This window comes from Micropterus dolomieu, linkage group LG08 (assembly GCF_021292245.1).
Source record: "Micropterus dolomieu isolate WLL.071019.BEF.003 ecotype Adirondacks linkage group LG08, ASM2129224v1, whole genome shotgun sequence".
NCBI classification, from domain to species: domain Eukaryota; kingdom Metazoa; phylum Chordata; class Actinopteri; order Centrarchiformes; family Centrarchidae; genus Micropterus; species Micropterus dolomieu.
This window is the reverse complement of record NC_060157.1, coordinates 8,297,448-8,312,451: the sequence shown is the minus strand read 5'-3', so window position 1 is coordinate 8,312,451 and position 15,004 is coordinate 8,297,448. Positions and strand designations below refer to the sequence as shown.

Genomic DNA, 15,004 nt, shown 5'->3' with positions numbered 1-15,004 from the left:
TTCTGCAGGATTATTTTTCCTACTGTGAAGCTGTTATCTGTTGAATAGAAAGCCTGCTTGACTGAATGTTCTACAACTGAAATATGTCATAATCACAGTCTTGCCCACAACAGGAGATTTAAATAGCTTTCCAAGCTCTAATTGGTGTGTTAGAATCTGTTTCATTGCTTTAAGAAATAGATTTTAATGCTATTTACTTTTCAGCTATCAGCTAGGAGTAGGTTTTAACAGTATCAGCATGCCAAAGCAGCAGCAAGAATGTTAATCTAATGAAGTGTGTTCCTGTTTGTCCCTTAAGAGACAAGACAATTTCAAATCCTGCACCTCTGAATCTGTGCAAAACCAGAGAATCCAAAACAGTTAATTTGCCCTTTCACACAAACTAAAATGATGTCTGCTGGTGGCAAAAAAAGGTCTACTTCATAATTAGTGCCACTTCAGTTCAATGACCAATCACTGCAGTGGATGATCTGTTGAATTGCAGGCTACCTCCTCTGTTCTTTGAATAATTACAGGGTTTATGGCTACAGCCTTGGCCGCAGTGGTTGACACGATATTCTGAGCTTGGATGGGGAGGTGAAATTGATTTTTAAGTTGGTGGCTGTACAAGGCAGAGTGTTGCAGTGTGGATATAATAGTGGATGATGTGGAAGAGAGGGAGGGGTGCACTGGGAACACAGTGAGGGAGAGAGAGAGAGAGAGACATATGTGGACCACTAGAGCAGCTCTGTAGAAGGACTAAGCTGTCATCTGTGTTTCTTGCTTGATTGCACCTGAGTGCTGCTACCGTGCCAGAGTGAACGCTGCCCTCTGCAAATGATGGTAAGCAGCACAATTTCATCTCTTAAAATATTTGTTAGAAATTTATTTACTCTCCCTCACTTATATTTTCTTAACCTGAATAAACAGTGAACGATTTAGCAATTTATTTCTGCTTCTTTGGCTAGGGGTGTGTACAAAACATATTTGTCGTAGGAAGGGTTGTCTGACATTTCTGGGAAAGCAGGGGAGTGTCTTTTATTTGAACTCACACCATATTTACATTTCAACCTTTCCTTGTGAGATGATAAAAAAAGGATCAAATAGTTGCAAATGATGGCTTTAGTGTGCGCAGTGTGTCATTAAGGTGCACTTTAACATTCGCAGAGGACAACAATCCTATCACTGTTTTAAGGCTAATCCTTTTACTTTCACAAGCAACTAGCTAATAGGACCAATACGTCAGTTTTGAGAAATACAGAACACACATTGATGTGGTCATTCCCACTTTTCTGTCTGCATCATAACAAAGGTTTAAATGTGTAATTTAATGTTGGACAAAATTAAGATTCAAGTTTAGCCTTTTATACAATATTCACTCTGGTCTCTACCAACTCCTGAGAGAAATATCTCGCTCTTTAGCAGTGATGGGAAGGTTACTTTGGAAATGTAATCGATTACCGATTACAAGTTACCCTATTTAAAATGTATTACTAGTGTAACTATTTCAGTTACTTTATTAAAGCAATGTTAATTCTTACATTTTATTGCTTTTTGATCACTTTTCTAATTTTCTAATGGATGTTGTTAACCATTTTCAGAAGACAGCTTGAGAGGCAATGTAACTGGCAGACGGGTAGCGCTGCAAATTCAAACATGAAAACCAATCAAAAGCATCAGAATAGCATTAATCTTTACTAAACTGCTGTGGTTGGAAATAGCAAAGGAAGACATGAAAAACACACAAAGCAACAAAATGATTATTCAACATATAGCCAATATTTTTACAGAAAATGTTCAGATGTAACCCCCAATGTAAACATGAACGTTTTCATAAGTAACTGTAATTTAATTACACATTTTTTCCTGGTAACTGTAATGGATTACAGTAACTGTAACTGTAATGGATTACAGTTACACTTATTGTGTGATTATATTACTTAATAAAATATGTATTACTCTCCAACACTGCTCTTTAGCTACCAAATGCTCCACTATTCGCTGGTAGTCTACAGTGGGTTTTTAGAGCACTTTGTGCTGAAAACAACTGTCTGCTGTATGCGACGGTATGAGAGCAGTCAGACTGAGCCAAAATAGTAAAGTTGTGGCCGGACCGCTGAACAATGAGCTAAAACTCTTTTAGACTAACATTGCACAGCACAGCTTGAGCTCAGTTAGCACACAATCACCCAGGTGGAAACACAAAGAAGTCATAACTGATCACACACCGATCAGAACCTTCAATAGATAGATAAAGGGGCCAGAGTCAGTTCATTCAGAGTTGGAACAACGGATCCAGATAGACGTGAAGGAAGAGGTCGAGGAAACCAGAGAGGAGGAGGAGGAAGAGCAGTAGGGAGAGGAGGAAGAGGTGATGGAAGAGGAAGAGAAAGAGGTGGAGGAGGAGTAGGGAGAGGACAAGATTCTCCAGCCTGTCCCAGACCAAAGACAGGATGCTGGGGCAAAATAATTTTTTGTTGTTGTTTAGTGCATTGTAGCCTACTTTACAGTGCATTAAGGAATAAAAAATGTGCAAATGTATTCATTTGTTGTGTCTTTTGTTGTGTTCATCATGTGAAAAGGTTTTTGAGGGGGATAACCACAAGTAACATTACTTATAACCAGTTTTTGTAGTATTGGTTTGAATCATAGACTGTATATAAGAAGTGGCTGTAGTCATCGTGACGTCACCCGTTGGTTTGTTGAGTGCTGTTATGAAGCCTCAAGTTTGGCCGTTAGGGACTCGCCATGTTGAGTTTTTGCAACCAGCGGCACCGGACATGACCATATTTGGACGAGAGGGTGTAGCTAACAGTATCTGTAATTCACTTTAACTGTCATTTTAAGAAGGGCTGACAATTTTGTCTAGCGAACAAAAGTCTTAAAATTAAATGTACTCGCCAGAGAAAGTGAACAGCCAAATCCTAATAAGTTTTTTTTAACGGCGCTGGTTAAATTCACACAGTGGCGTGGGTAGGAGTCACTCAAGCCTCATTGTCAGGTCACCATGGTAACGACTTGTCAATCATAGATAATCCTGCCCATGAAACATAGTTCGATAGAATGCAGGTTTCAAGGGACTTAGACATTGGCTTCGCTTCGCTTCGTATGTGTTTCTGGTCATGTCTGAGGGCAAAGTTAGATTTTTTAGCAATATTGAATAGTTTTGAGTGGAGAGCTTCATTTTGACCGGAAAATAGGAAGTTTGGGGAATTGAGTGAGTTATGGATTTGTGTTTAGACTTTTGAGAAATTAATGCATAACTTCAAGAAATGTGTTTAAGTAATCAAGAAAAAGTGGAGAGTCTGGGATTTTTTTTTTAAACTAATGCTGGGAAGCATCCTGCTGTTCTCAAAATATGAAATATAAAACTCAAACCTACTTCCCTGCCCCAATAATTTTCATACAGTCCCTATCTATTTTTTTCTCTCTCTTTTTCTGTTTTTAGGATTCTTGCTGTGTGCCCCTGGAGATCAAATGAATTGTTACCACAGGACAGGAACACAATGGAGAACAACACAACCATCTTTCAGGATGTCACTCGGGTTGTAAATCTGACAGAAATGCCTCTGAACCCTCTTGAAGAGCAGGTCATAACAATATTTTTGACAATTCTCATCTGTGTTGTTGGGATTGCTGGGAATATCATGGTGGTGCTGGTTGTGCTGCGCACTAAACACATGGTCACCCCGACTAACTGTTACCTTGTCAGTCTGGCTGTTGCAGACCTCATTGTGCTCTTGGCTGCAGGGCTGCCTAACATCTCTGATGTTGTTGCCTACTGGATATACGGATACACAGGGTGCTTGTGTATAACCTACCTTCAGTACCTGGGCATCAACGTGTCGTCCTGCTCCATCACAGCCTTCACCATCGAACGATACATTGCTATTTGTCACTCCATAAAGGCACAATTCATATGCACCGTTTCCCGGGCCAAGAGGATCATAGCTGGAGTCTGGGTCTTTACCTCACTCTATTGCATTATGTGGTTCTTTTTAGTGGACACTGATGTAACCGTCTATACCAACGGAGTGGTGGTCACCTGTGGCTACCGTGTCTCCAGGAGCCTCTACATGCCAATCTATTTCCTGGATTTCACTTTGTTTTATGTGATCCCCCTTACTGTGGCCACTGTGCTGTATGGGCTCATTGCGAGGATTTTGTTCATGAGCCCTTTGCCATCGCATCTGAGTGATGGAGCCGGAGGAGGGTCAGTTCACCAGGGTCACTCTAACAGCACTAACAAGACTAACAAGGGTGCATTCTCTGCAAGGAAACAGGTACTTTAAAGTCTAAACTGAGAAATAGTTTAAAGGACATATAAAGGAGGATAATCCAACTATAAGTTGTGTGAATAATGTTATGAATAATTTCTGATTAAAATCTCTTTTTTAGCCAGACATTTAAATCTTTTATTAGGCTATGGGTGTGGCTCAAGAGATGGAAATGTTGGTCATGGTGATGCACCACTTTGGTCCAAACCAAAATATTTCAATAACTATTCATATGTTTGCCATGAGATCTTGTTCAGATGGTTCTCAAAGGATGAATCATACTGACTTTGGTGATCTCCTGACTTTTCCTCTAGCGCCACTGTGAAGATGACATTTGTGATTTTGATTGAAATGTCCCAACAACTACTGGATGAACTGCCATGAAATTTGGTTAAGACATTCATGTTCACCTTAGGATAAATCGTAATCAGTTTGGAGATCCTCTGACTTTTCATCTTTCGCCATAATCAGGTCCACTAGACTACTTTGGTTCATGACAAAATACCTGCAAAACGAGTGACATTCCCATCAGCTTCAGCCATACTTCGCGTTTAGAGCTAATTTGCAAATGTTAGCATGCTAACTTGCTAAACAAATGATGGTGAACATAGTAAACAATATTCCTGCTAAACATCAGTGCTGGTCGGATGGTCTAACAGCTTCGGAGACCCCCGCCTCTTCTTGACATCAGAATTTAGGGGCTGTGCGCAACAAATTCTATAATTTCACCAAACCGACAATGTGACATTCGCACCCAGAAGATTTTCCTAGGGGTGGCCAGATGGGGCCACTGAAAATCCTGGGGTGGCACGCTAAACCAAAAGCCATAAATTCTATTAAGCACTATATAGACTAGTTGAATACTACCTAAAAATATGAGTAAAGGAATCACAGACTGAATTACTTTGGTTTCTTATTTTACAATATATAATCCGATTCCCAGCTCCATACCTTTCATACAGCACAGCGAGCCAGCATACTGGCCTAATAATCCCGAATAATAAGGCAATATGAAAGTGGCTTGATGACAACAACATTATGACAACAACGTAATCCGTAGCCTAGTCTCAACCGATCAAGCACATCAATCTGTCCCATGCAGGGACCAGCAGCAGAGTCAGGATGATAAAAGATGCTTTCACTCACCACAGAAAGGCGGAAATTCCTCTGGGCAAACTTCTGGATGACTCTGAAATTTTTCAGACAGTCCGCCGACTCATCGTGCCCCCACAGTGTTTGTTGTGCTGCTCAATGGTGCGCCTGTTGCAATGTTTACCCTTCTAAGTAATGTTGAGCCCAGTTTCACAGCATCGTGGAGATGACTCCCACTGTTCTCACGTTTTGCAATCCTCTCAGAAAGATGAAGATGAAAACAGGCACAAGACGGTCTCCCTCGAAGCATAACGTACGGCGCTGTCAGGGCTCCAGTGTTCGTACGCTTAGCTTGCTGTTAGCAATGGTGCTAACCTGTTGCTATCTGCAGACTATTAGCTCTCAGACACAGTACAATACACAGAACTGCGTAGCAGTGTGACAAACTTATTATAAACTAGCCAGGCTACTAACTGTCTCTGTACATTAATTAAATTACACTTTTATTTCTTCTGCAGCTGGTCGCTACCTCCACAGAAAACACACATATTGGGCACAATACGAGAAGGGTATATACAACTTCCATATATGGTTTGTCCCAGAAGCCACCGCGCACAAAACGTGATGACGTTTATCTCGCGTTACTCAAAAAATTGTAATAAGTTACTCTTACTTATTACTCCTTTAAAAAAGTAATAATATTATTTTACTTATTACCAGGTATTAAAACACATTAGATTATTCTGCTTTCACTGGAACTGCCCCTGACCTGCTGCACAGTCGTACATTCATGTCACAAATTACGTTTTGGTAACACAGTAAGCCACTGAGCCACTAGCATTTCTGTAGACTCTTGTTATTAGGTGTTTGTCATTATATTACTCATATGACGTCATATTACGTCACTCTTGTTCCTCATTTCCTTGCTCCTCTGTCTCTGCATCAACAGATAACAAAGATGCTGGCTGTGGTGGTCATCCTCTTTGCTTTGTTGTGGATGCCTTACCGAACACTGGTGGTGGTCAACTCCTTCATCGACCCACCATACCACAACACCTGGTTCCTGCTCTTCTGCCGGATGTGCATCTACACCAACAGTGCCATCAACCCCATAATTTACAACCTCATGTCTCAGAAGTTTCGTGTCGCATTCAAAAAGCTATGCAAGTGCAACTTGCGGAAGAAGGAGAAGGTGGCAGAGTACAACGTGCCGATGTATTACAGTGTGATGAAGGATTCGTCCCATGAGAGCAATGAGCTGGTCACAGAGCAGGAGGAAATGAGTGCCCAAACCACCAAGAGGTTCAATGAAACAGATGATGCAAGCACTTCAAGCATTTCTTAATAAAGGCTTTGATGAGTTTGTTGAGTTCATTAGGTGTGTGTGTGTGTGTGTGTGTGTATGATAAATTATTTATGGAAATCTTTCATTTTTATGTTTATTTGTGTATTATTACTGTTATTTATACCTGTTACAAAAAGTATTTGTTGATGCTGAGGTCTGTAGATTTTATTTTGTTTGCTGTTGTTGTATTTGTGGTGTAAAAGTGGTACTTTTGCATCAGTATTGTAACTGTGTTAGAGTGTACTTCACACTGCTTAGTGGGACTTAATTGCATCATAAGGTGCATGACCATTACACACAAATTAGCGGTTCATGTTTTTGGAAATATTGTACTCACCATTTTAGTGTACATAAAAAAAGTAATGACTGGGAAAGATGGACATTTCATGTGACATGTGAAACTGGTCCAATGGGTGCATATTTTGAAATTTGCCATGAGACAATGTCCAGACTTTTTTTGCTAACTTGTTGTGTCTAGAACTGGTAGGCTAGTTGTGTGCAGCACTGACCTAATCATATTATCATAATAATGTGTCTCTAGATAACAAGTGCACTTGTGTTATTCATGTGCTCAGGCTGGAGTGTACAGTTCACTCAGATGTAATACACTCTTCAATAGCACTGATTAACACACAGTCCAGTATGTTTCCATTTTTTAAAACACTTATTTATACAGGTATCCCATTTCAACAAGACAAGATGAATAAATAATAAAAATATAAAGTATAATTTAATTTAATAATTTAATGTTTTTATAGCCACGCTAGCGGACAGCAACAGCAATGTCTGCCTGCTGGTAATGACATTCCTGTCAGCCTCATCTGTACTTGGTATTTAGTGCTAATAAGCAAATGTAAGCATGCTAAACTAAGATGGTGAAATTGTTAAACTTTATACCTGCTAAACAATATGTTAGCATTGTCATTGTAAGCATGTTATAGCATGTGGATATTAGCATTTAGCTCAAAGCACCACTGTGCGTATGTACAGCCTCACTGAGCATCATGATGATATTTCAGACAACAGTATAGCTAACCAGCTTCCATAGACAATGAATTTGGAAAAAATCAGCTACCTAAACTACATAGTTTAAACCCTGTGCACAGCCATGGTCCTCCTACAGAGGTGCTTTCACTTATGTTGCCTGATTTGACCTCCTCTCAGATCTGTGTGGCCATGTACATAGTAAGTTTGACCCTCTGTCACTGTCCTGTTAGTTTTGTTACACCTGTTAGTGTGGGACCATATACACCATTATCATTATTATTAGTTAACAGACTTTAGAGATCGCGCAATAAACGCAGAAAGAATGTCCGCCAATATGCCGCATTTGGTCATTCATACTGAACAAAGAGATTGCGACATAATCCTGCAACCATGTGTGCTTTCATGCGTGGTGTGTTTCTTTACACAGACATCTTTCCAGCTGTGTTACTACCAACATTTCCAGTTTAGAGGCGGATCGAATCTGACCCCCTTTCCAGCTCTGTACCTTTCATTCGTTGCAGCGAGCCGGCATATTGGCGTAATAATCCCGGAAAATAAGGCAGTGTGAAAGTGCCTTTTGATGACATTGTGTAATTCCTAGCAAAGCTCCAACTAATAACACCTGTGTGGGTGTGCAGGATCTTTAATATTAAGGGTCTTAATTCTCAGTAGCAAGAATATTTTTCTTCATATACCAACTACCTTTTTTACTTCTTGAAATTGTTACTGAATTTTCCCATGGAAGCTGGAACGAATCAGTTCCACTTCAGAAGTCAGAGAATGAAAATAAAGTAGTCTTTTTTTTAGCTGCTGGGGACATACAACAAATCTGACAGCAAGCGCATTATGGGAAAAAATATTGTGACCTTAATTGCTGCCAACAAGTTTGCTTTCTCCCTTGTCTTACTGCTGTCGTCTTGCGCTGTTGGCTGTGTTACTGCATGTCTCTGCATCTCAACATCTTCATCTGTCTAGACCCTGTAAGTATGTTTTTATATTGTGTTCAGTATATTTATCTATTCAGTATGTTGTATGTGTTTGAGCCAGATGCTGATCTTGTGTTTAAAACATTTTGTATAACAGGCTTTGTAGTTGTGGACTGTGGGATTAACAAATAACCCTAAAAAAATGTATGAGTTTTGTGTGTTGAATTAAAATAAATCCTGGCAGTATTCATCCAGTATTTCCTTTAGAAAGAGATCTAATGTAGATTTACATAAACTGAAAGCTCTAACACATGTTTGCATACATCATCAGTACTGGCCATGATAGGAAACAACAGCTGGATCATTAAGGACACACTTATGATTCTCCTTTGTTTTGATATGCATTCATTAGCGTATATGTTGCCATGACTGACAGTGCATCACATGTTTGTTTGCTATTTTTCCAGTTTCTTGTGCAACTCTTAACTATAAAACAATAATTAACAATAATCTACCAATAATTAGCAAAACATATTACACTAAGAACATGTAGTTGTAGGAGCTATATGCAGCTTCACCAATACATCAGGTTCAGTTACTGTCAAGACTCTACCCTGTGTCAGTGGGAGTCATACTCTCTGTCACATCAAGAAAACTGTATAAAGCAATTAAGTCCCTCTGGACAGTGCTGATAAATTCCATATAAGGCGTTTTTATGATGAAAGAGATATTACAGTGGTCTGGAGGAAAGAATCAGTGAAGTCAGAAATACACTCTCACATGAAACTGACAGCACAAAAGCAGCTATGGGTTCTCTTCCACCCACAGCTGCAATATATATTTTCAGGTCTTAGATGTAACATGAATCAATAACATATCATTTCCAAGGGGTCTTGTTTTGTTTTATATCATGATAGAAAAATGCCTTTTGCTGTAACCGAAGGACTGTTTGTGCTTGCTGATTCTTTGCTGATTTCTATGTCAGTTCTGTATTTTGTACAAGACTTCCATCAAGAAATTATGCTTTTAATTCCTCTAAAGTATTTTTTTCTAAAGACAACCATAGGATTATTTTTTAACAGAGACAGAAAAATCTGAAGACTCTCTGTCATTTTGATAAATTAAAGCTGGAGACATATAGAATCCGGCGGGGACGCATGTGGACATTGGACCAATGAACTGGTGGGTGATGAAACTGCAAGGTGGGCGGTACTTTGTTGTGGATTGTCTGCTTTCAACATGGCGGCATTTTATAGCTAAACAGCACACTAAAACATGTTTCTTAAAACATTCGAAGCGAGATGTCTCATTATCATTAAAAACTTAAATGATGGGAAATAATAGATTATGACTGAAGTTTTTATGACAACAACTTCCATGTCAGTGTCCTGTCCGACAATGCTCCTGGCAACCTGACAAAAGACTGAGCTGCTGCATCACACCACCCAAGTAGTAAGGTTATCTATCCTCAAGCTCTAGAACAGTTCTTACAGTTGTCCTTTTTTGTCACTTTGCTTGGTTTTGTTACCAGTCTTAAATTTTGCAAATGCTTTGGGTGAATAAAACCTCTGTCTTTCCACCTTTACCTGCTCTCTCAGTGCTTTATGCTTACCCTGGTCCTTCACAGTGGTATTACTGTTTTTACTTTTAGTCTCACTCCACCACTGAACAACAAATCATCATGTTGAATATATCTCTTTGAAAAGTTGAGTTTGAAAATAAAGATTTGCAGTTACATCCTTATCAGTCAGAAAAATGTTCAACATTGATTTAATGTTCTGATATTCCTGATGATTTTGATCTTTGGATCTCTGAGAAATTACAACTCATCTCTTCTAACACAATAATCTGAGGCAAATGCCTCATAGATCATTTAGATATCTTTGCTTGATTAATACTGTTGAATCACAGATGAATCTCAAAAAGCCGCTGCACTGCACTGAGCTTAATCTAAAGATCAGGAATAAATATGAGCTAGTACAGTAAGGTAGGGAGCAGATATTTAAATCCCTTATGATAATAGAGAGCAAAAAAGAGCTGCTGTTCTGTGAGAATGAATAATTTATCCAATTCATCTAAGAGCTCTTGTCTTCGTAGTATCAACACAAATCAAAGGCCAGCCAGGGGGGGTTGCATTGCTTCAGGAGGCCTGTTACATGAAGAGACGTGTTTTTTACTTCTAGTCCATTAAGTGTTTGGCTGAAAGAAGAAGAAGAAGAAGAAGAAGAAGAAGAAGAAGAAGAAGAAAAAGAAGAAGAAGTATAAATTTTGTCATTTTTGACACATCCACATAGGGTAATAAAGAGAATCCACCATGGTGGCTTTGGCTTACTTCTGCAGGCCTATTTCTGTGTTGTAACTCTGCCTTCATCAGACCATGATGTCTTGAAGTGCACTGAGGCCCTGCTCCCCCAAATAAAGGTGAGTTGTCACATTCAGTTAGAACAAAAATATATGGTGTTGTCATATTGGACTGAATGTTTTCCACTGTGACTCCGATTCATGTGTTGGGATGTGTGAGTGTACTCTGACAACCGTTTTAATCAGTATTTTATCTGCTTTTTTAGGGGAACATTTCCATTTCACTAGTTAGCTTTGAGGCTGGTATGTTTGTTGAACATATTCAAAGCACTAAATGTGGAATTTTATATATTACTATATTTACAAATGTCTCTAAATGATATGCAGAGTAGCCACCTAATGGTGAAGGTCCCTCATTACACCAACTGAAAGAGGATACAACACTGTAGAGATAATCCCCAGTTCCATGTTAATATACTGTACAAAGTAAACACTCGTCTTCATAGTGTAATGTTTAGGCGGTTGGTATAAAGACAAGTAATGCATTGTACTGACAGGAAATGACAGACAGAAAACCTTTTAAATTTAAAAACTGCTGTTTTCAGAGCTGTCATGCAACCATGTAAGTCAATCTACTACTGTCTTGCTGTGTCTGGAATAACTCCCTATTTACTATGTAGTGCACCATTTTATTGTCTGCCAGTTTATTGTGTTATTGAGTGTCTAAATTCTGAATGTGTAATTTATGCACAGTATGGTGCCCTCAAACGTTCCCACAATGAAATGGTGTCAGTTTGCTAAAATGTAAAGAAATACAGGCTAAAAATAACAAGACTCAAGCTAACTCACTGATTCCATGGCAACATACAGTACATTATACAAATTATGGGAGCTGCAGTTCCAAAATTTAGAGCAAGATTATGCCAAATCGAAGAAAGACAAACAATAATAATAGGAGTTAATCAAAATCAAAATCAATCAAATAATTAATCAAAATTATCTGTGATGTTGCACATACAGTGTGGCACAACCACTGTGTCTATGTGAGTTTATTCACGACAAGAGTTGGAATAGCAAATCCTCCATTTATTACTCTGAATTTATTGATGCTACACATCATAAAATCCTCAATGTGCTATATTTATGACTTATGAGCTACTTTTCATCAAACAACCACCCAAGCTTAAATCCTAAAGGGAGTCTGCTCATCGTAATACCACATACGAATGTGTGAAAATACACACTGAAACAATATTGAGTTTTCCTGCTCTACTCAAACTCTCATATAGAGTCATTTAGAATCAGGGTGTTATTAGCATCAGACACCTCCTTCAATGTGGAGATTAAGGAGAGGTTGCTATGAGACGGCCTTTTATACTGCGCTGTAGATTGCAGTGATGGTAGAGTTGTGTGCAGCTGGATATGTGCATGTCTAATGGGTTGAATGAGTCTTTATGTTTAAAATAAACACGTACAAATACATTAAAGCACATTTACTCAACTACTCTCGGAATAGTTCAAAATTTTGGGGAAATACACCTACATGCTTTCTTTCTAGATGGATACCACTCTCATATCCATCCATTTAATATTTGGCTTCAGCCAGCAGCTGGATAACTTGGCTTAGCAAAAAGACTGGAAACAGGGGGGAACAGCTAGCTTGGCGGCAGCAAAATCCACATGCCAATATCTCTAAATCATGCATATTGTATATCGTTTGTGTAATCGAGGTATTAAAATGACACGTTGCAGTGTTAGGATAGTTATGTGTAAAACTATTTTGTGGATCTGAGCAGTAACGTCCTAGAGTGCCTGGCAACTGCTCAGTACAGAGAAGTAGTCTGGCACACGTTAAACAGTGTGCTGCCATTTTTACTCCTCTCTTATTGTACGGAAAGAGCAAGCAGATATAATGTGTTATTTAGTGAGCTTTGTAGCCCCTGGTAGGCAGAATTTGTGACCTTTGGACAGAGTAAGTAAGTCAGTAAACTTTATTTGTATAGCACTTTTCACAGACACTAGTAACAGTGCTTTACAAAAACATCAACATACAAGAAAGAAATCACAGAAGATGAAGTGACCAACCGAGCCACATGAACAAAAAGTGCAAAATAAAATAGGTAAATGTAAATAGGTAGATAAATCCACAGCATGTACTAAAATACACATTAATACATTCAGTTGCAGGAAAACATATGTGAACACTTCAGAATGACCTGGATTTCTACATAAATTGGTCATAAAATGTGATCTGATCTTCATCTCAGTCACAACAATAGACAAACAAAGTCTGCTTAAACTAATACCACACAAACAATGATATGTTTTCATGTTTTTATCAAACACACCGTGTAAACATTCACAGTGCAGGGTGCTGCAGATCAGACCTGACGATCTGGAAGAATTTTGGACCATTCCTCTTTACAAAACTGTTGTCTGGTGTGAATTGCATGCCACAGCATCTCAGTCAGGTTGAAGTCAGGACTGGACCACTCCAGATGGCCTTACATTCTCCTGCAAAATGTGTTGATAAACTTTGTAATTCATTTTTCCGTCGATGATAACAACCCTTCCAGGCCCTGAGGCAGTGAAGCAGCTAAAAACCATGATTCCCCCTCCACCATAGTTCACAGTTGGGATGAGGTTTTGTTGTTGGTGTGCTGTGCCTTTTTTCCTCCACACATAGGGTTGTGTTTTTTGGGTGGCAGTGGCTTCCTCCGTAGTGTCCTCCCATGAACTCCATTCGTGTTTAGTCTTTTATGTATTGTAGAGTCGTCAACAGAGATGTCAGCATGTTCCAGAGATTTCTGTAAGTATTCAGCCGGCACTCTAGGATCCTTCTTAACCTCGTTGAGCATTCTGTGCTGTGCAGTCATCTTTGCAGAATGGCCACACCTAGGGAGAGTAGCAACTCTGCTGACTTTTCTCCACTTTAACTTGAAAGACAATTTTGACTTTAGAGACAATTCACTGACTGATGACTGTTGGACATCAAGGCTTTTAGAAATACTTCTGTAACTCTTTCCAGCTTCATGCAAGTCAACAATTCTTAATCTTAGGTGTTCTGAGAGCTCTTTTGTTCGAGGCATGGTTTACATCAGGCAATGCTTCATGAGAATAGCAAATTTAAAATTGGTGTGTCTTTATAGGGCAGGGAAGCTCTAACTAACATCTCCAATCTCGTCTTATTGATTGGACTCCAGGCTGGCTGACTTCTGACTCCAATTAGATTTTGGAGGAGTCATACCCTAGAGGTTCACATACATATAATTGTTTGTGTGGCATTAGTTTAAGCAGACTGTGTTTGTCTATTGTGACTTAGATGAAGATCAGATCACATTTTATGATCAATTTATGCAGAAATCCAGGTAATTCCAAAGGGTTAACATACTTTTTCCTGCGACTGTATTGTGTGGTAAAAATCCACATATATACATACAAAGCTGGGCCACCTGCTTCCCCTAGGTGCAGTCTTTGTACTAAGCTAAGCTAAGTGGTTGCTGGCTGTAACCTTATATTTACCACACAGACATAAGCGTGATAGTCCATGTCGGAACAAATGACACAGCTCTTCGGCAGTCTGAGCTGACAAAATCAGATTTTAACCGTCTTTTTAATTTTTTAAAGCAGTAAAGTCCGTTTTTATCTCTGGTCCCATTCCCACAGTCGGTCGCGGTGCTGGCCGCTTCAGTAGACTCCTTGGCCTCCACGACTGGCTCCAGTCCGCCTGCAGGGCTCACCGTGTGTTTTATGTGGATAATTTTAATATTTTCTGGCAAAGAATGTCTCTTTTTAAGACAGACGGACTTCACCCAAACAAACGGGGCTCAGAAATGTTAGCTGCTCACATACAGCATGCGGTGCGGTCCACACATGACTTACGTGAATGACTAATCATTCATGCAGCACACCTGGACACACCACCGCTCACTGAACAGATCTCTGCCTCACTGCCACAAACAACTGTCTCCACCTGCTGGCATGAAAAGCCGTCTGCTCCCAGCGCTGTTCCACAGACTTCTATTCCTGTCATCATCACGCATAGACCAGTAAACCGAAATGTGCACATCCCACACAGCAATCATAGTAATCTCTTA

General features: G+C 39.4%; 1 protein-coding gene across 1 annotated transcript; it reads left to right on the top strand.

Moving 5' to 3' along the window:
- Positions 1-3,485: 3,485 nt before the first annotated feature.
- Positions 3,486-6,693, top strand: LOC123975477 (thyrotropin-releasing hormone receptor-like). Its single transcript, XM_046057001.1, has 2 exons — positions 3,486-4,262; positions 6,298-6,693. The coding sequence occupies exons 1-2, from the start codon at positions 3,486-3,488 to the stop codon at positions 6,691-6,693; spliced, it is 1,173 nt and encodes a 390-aa protein (XP_045912957.1).
- The last annotated feature ends 8,311 nt before the right edge of the window (positions 6,694-15,004 follow it).